At 49.6% G+C, this 4338-nt stretch overlaps 1 protein-coding gene across 1 annotated transcript; it reads right to left on the bottom strand.

Moving 5' to 3' along the window:
- Window positions 1-1361: 1361 nt before the first annotated feature.
- Window positions 1362-4083, bottom strand: LOC138904967 (uncharacterized). The gene is made up of 4 exons (XM_070193462.1): window positions 3507-4083; window positions 3301-3420; window positions 2470-2670; window positions 1362-1534 (listed from the first exon to the last, which is right to left on the bottom strand). The coding sequence occupies exons 1-4, from the start codon at window positions 4081-4083 to the stop codon at window positions 1362-1364; spliced, it is 1071 nt and encodes a 356-aa protein (XP_070049563.1).
- Window positions 4084-4338: the final 255 nt, after the last annotated feature.

Below are 4338 nucleotides of genomic sequence, written 5' to 3' on the forward strand. Positions count from 1 at the left end.
TATATTTATTGTTGGCTTGTCTGACAGCGGTGTCCGACGCTATCACGACCTATAGGTGAAATTGGGTCGTGACACACTCACCAACCATAAATGCCAAATCACGAACCTTACGGTCCGCATAACTCTTCTGCCTGGACTGGGCTGTGCGAAGTCTCTCCTGAATCACCTTCACCTTATCCAGGGCATCCTGGACCAAATCTATTCCCAATAATCGGGCCTCGCCCGGCTCAAACCATCCCACTGGGGACCGGCACCGCCTACCATACAAAGCCTCATATGGTGCTATCTGAATACTGGACTGGTAACTGCTGTTGTAAGCAAACTCTGTAAGTGGAAAGTATTGGTCCCATGACCCTCCGAACTCCATCACACAGGCACAGAGCATATCCTCAAGAATCTGAATCATGCGCTCGGACTGCCCGTCCGTCTGAGGGTGAAAGGTCGTGCTCAGCTCCACCCTAGTACCCAACTCGTGATGTACGGCTCTCCAAAACCGTGATGTGAACTGTGTACCTCTGTTTGAAATGATGGATACTGGAATACCATGAAGGCGGACAATCTCTCTGACTTGGTCAGCTAATCCACAATCACCCAAATAGCATCGAACTTTCTCAAAGTCCGTGAAAGTCCAACTACAAAGTCCATGGTGATCCGCTCCCACTTCCACTCTGGGATCTCTAACCTCTGAAGTAATCCACCCAGCCTCTGGTGCTCATATTTGAACTGCTGACAGTTGAGACACTTGGCCACAAACCCAACTATATCCTTCTTCATCCTCCTCCACCAGTAGTGCTGTCTCAAATCCTGGTACATCTTCGCGGCACCGGGATGAAAGGAGTACCACGAGCTGTGGGCCTCCTCGAGAATCAACTCCCGAAGCCCATCTACATCGGGCACACAGATCTGGCCCTACATCCTCATCACACCGTCATCACCAATAGTCACATCTCTGGCATCACCTCGCCGAACCCTGTCCTGAAGAACTAGAAGATGAGGATCATCATACTGGCACTTCCTGATACGGTCATAAAGAGAAAACCGAGCAACCACACAAGCTAATACTCGGCTAGGCTCTAAAATATCCAATCTCACGAACTTGCTGGCTAAGGCCTAAACATCCAAGGCTAAGGGCCTCTCATCTGCCGGAAGATATGCCAAATCCCCAAACTCTCTGCCCGGCGACTCAAGGCGTCGGCCACTACATTGGCCTTCCCCCGGTGGTACAATATAGTGATATCATAGTCTTTAAGTAGCTCCAACCACCTTCGCTGACACAAATTAAGGTCCTTCTGCCTGAGCAACTGCTGCAAACTCCGGTGATCAGTGTACATCTCACAAGGAACACCGTACAAATAATGACGCTAGATCTTCAGGGCGTGAACAATAGCTGCTAACTCGAGATCATGGACCGGATAATTCTTCTCATACACCTTCAACTGTATAGACGCGTAGGAAATCACCCTACCATCCTGCACCAATACCGCTCTAAGGCCAATCCTCGAGGCATCACAATAGACATTGTAGGACCCTGAACCTGTAGGCAATACTAATACTAGGGATGTAGTCAAAGCTATCTTAAGCTTCTGAAAGCTCTCCTCACACTCCTCGGTCCACCTGAACGGAGCACCCTTCTGGGTCAGCCTGGTCATATGTGCTGCAATGGATGAAAATCCCTCCACAAAGCGATGGTAATACCCAACCAAACCAAGGAAACTGTGGATCTCCGTAGCTGATGACGGTCTAGGACAACTCTGCACTACCTCCACCTTCTTCGGATCTAACTTGATCCCATCACAAGACACTATGTGGCCCAAGAATGCCACTGAATCAAGCCAGAATTCACACTTAGAAAATTTTGCATACAACCTCTTTTCCCTCAAAGTCTGAAGCACGGTCCTCAGGTGTTGCTCATGATCTTCCCGAGACCGGGAAAATACCAGGATGTCATCAATAAACACAATGACGAAGGAATCAAGATAAGGCCAGAACACACATTGTGCATCAAAAGCATAAAGGCTGATGGGGCATTGGTCAGCCCAAATGACATGACAAGAAACTCATAGGGACCATATCTGGTCCTAAAAGCAGTTTTCGGGATATCCGACTCCCGAATCTTCAACTGATGACAGCCAGAATGCAAGTCAATCTTGGAAAACACCCTAGCACCCTGTAACTGATCAAATAAATCATCGATGTGAGGCAAAGGATACCTGTTATTCACTGTAACCTTGTTCAACTGCCGATAATCAATACACATACGCATAGAACCATCCTTCTTCTTCACAAATAAGACCAGAGCACCCCAAGGTGATACACTGGGTCTGATGAAACCCTTATCAAGCAACTCCTGCAACTGCTCCTTCAACTCCTTCAACTTAGGAGGAGCCATACTATAAGGAGGAATAGATATGGGCTGAATGACCGGCAACAAATCAATGCCGAAATCAATATCTCTATCGGGAGGCATACCCGGAAGATCGGCTGGAAACACATCAGGGAAGTCCCTCACTACTGGGACTGGCTCAACTATAGGTGTATCAATACTGACATCTCTCACATAGGCCAAATACGCATCACACCCCTTCTCAACCATTCGCTGAGCCTTAAGAAATGAAATGACCCTGCGAGAAGTATACTCTAAGGTACCTCTCCACTCTAATCTTGGCAAGTCTGGCATAGCCAGCGTCACAGTCTTAGCGTGATAAATAAGAATAGCATAATGGGGCGACAACCAGTCCATGCCCAAGATAACATCAAAATCTACCATATTGACTAATAACAAATCGGCTCTGGACTCAAAATCACTAGGAGCAATCAAACACGACCGATATACATGGTCCACAATGATAGAATCTCCCACGGGAGTAGATACATAAACTGGGGAACTCAAAGAATCCCGAGATATCCCCAAACGTGGAGAAAAATAAGAAAACACATATGAATACGTAGAGCCTGGGTCAAATAATACGGATACATCCCTATGACAGACAGGGAAGATACCTGTGATGACTGAATCTGAAGCAATGGCCACAGAACGGGCTGGAAGGGCATAGTACCTGGCCTGGCCTCCCCCTCTAGGGCGAGCTCGACCTCCCTGACCTCCACCTCGAGCTGGCTGAGGAGGTGGGGTGGTAGCTGGGACTGGAAGAATGGCCGGAGGACCCGGTGGAGTACGTGAAGGCTGATAAGTCTGTGAAGGTGCACCGCTCCTGGCTTTGGGGAAATCTCTAACCATGTGACGAGTGTCACCACACTCAAAACAACCCTTCGGAGGATGTGGCGGCTGAGACTGACTCAGACCTGGCCAGCTAGACTGGTCAGTAATAGCACCTCGAGCAGGAGGCACACTGAATACTGGCGGTGCATAATAGGGCTCCTGAGGTATAGTTGGAGCTGGAACACCACTGGCTGCAAGAAGACCTGAATGAAAAGGGAGACTCACAAAACCCCTACCATAGCGTGTTGCCGGTGCACGAGCTCTTGAGTAATGACCAGTCTCTCGAGACCTCTTGGCCTCCCTCTCCTCTCTGTCCCGGGCGAACATCCCTCCACTCTCCTGGCAATGCTCACTGCCTGCTGATAAATGATGTCCATCTCCAACTCCCTGGCCATACTGGTTCGAATACTGAGGTGGAGTACCTCAATGAAGCGACGAACCCTCTCTCTGACTGTAGCAACCAGAGCCGGCGCATGGCGAGCTAACTCACTGAAACGGACAGCATACTCCGACATAGTCATAGCACCCTGACACAGCTGCTCAAACTCTGTGCGCCAAGCATCCATGAGGCTTTGAGGAACATACTCACGCAAGAACATCTCTGAAAACTGAGTCCAAGTGAGTGAGGCTGCCTCATCCGGACTACTCAGCCCATAGGCAAGCCACCACTGATATGCCACTCCCCTCAGCTGGAAAGCGGTGAAAGAAACCCCACTAGTCTCCTCAACGTCCATAGTGCGGAGAATACGATGGCACTCCTCAAGAAAACCCAGGGCATAATCTGAAGCTACTCCGGTGAAAGTAGGTGGGTGGTACTTCCTATACCTCTCAAGTCTGAGCTGCTCTGCCTCAGAAGTAGCTACCATGGTCTCATGCTGAACCGGAGCGAATATACTCTGGGGCCTAATCAACCTGGACCCTCTACTCAGGAGTGCGAGCTGCGGGAGTTTGTGCCCCTCCCCAAGCCTGAGATGTAGCGGGAGCTATCGGAAATAGTCCATCTTGAGCTAGAGTGATGAACTTGCTCATGAACTGAGCTAAAGTCTCCTGGAGGGGTGGAGTAGAAATAGGGATCTCTGGTGCCGGCCCTCCAGCTGGAGCTGCTGGGGGCTCCTCTGACG

The sequence above is a fragment of the Nicotiana tomentosiformis genome, chromosome 2 (genome assembly GCF_000390325.3).
Source record: "Nicotiana tomentosiformis chromosome 2, ASM39032v3, whole genome shotgun sequence".
Classification (NCBI taxonomy): Eukaryota; Viridiplantae; Streptophyta; class Magnoliopsida; order Solanales; family Solanaceae; genus Nicotiana; species Nicotiana tomentosiformis.

Bases quoted from the DNA above. Each gene is read 5' to 3' on its own strand.
- LOC138904967 (XM_070193462.1), bottom strand. From the start codon at position 4,083: ATGGTAGCTACTTCTGAGGCAGAGCAGCTCAGACTTGAGAGGTATAGG. The intron at 3,421-3,506 runs GTCTCGAGAGAC...CTTTTCATTCAG, and splicing joins GAGGAGAGGGAGGCCAAGAG to GTCTTCTTGCAGCCAGTGGT. The intron at 2,671-3,300 runs GTCTGAGTCAGT...TGGCTATGCCAG, and splicing joins TGACCAGTCTAGCTGGCCAG to ACTTGCCAAGATTAGAGTGG.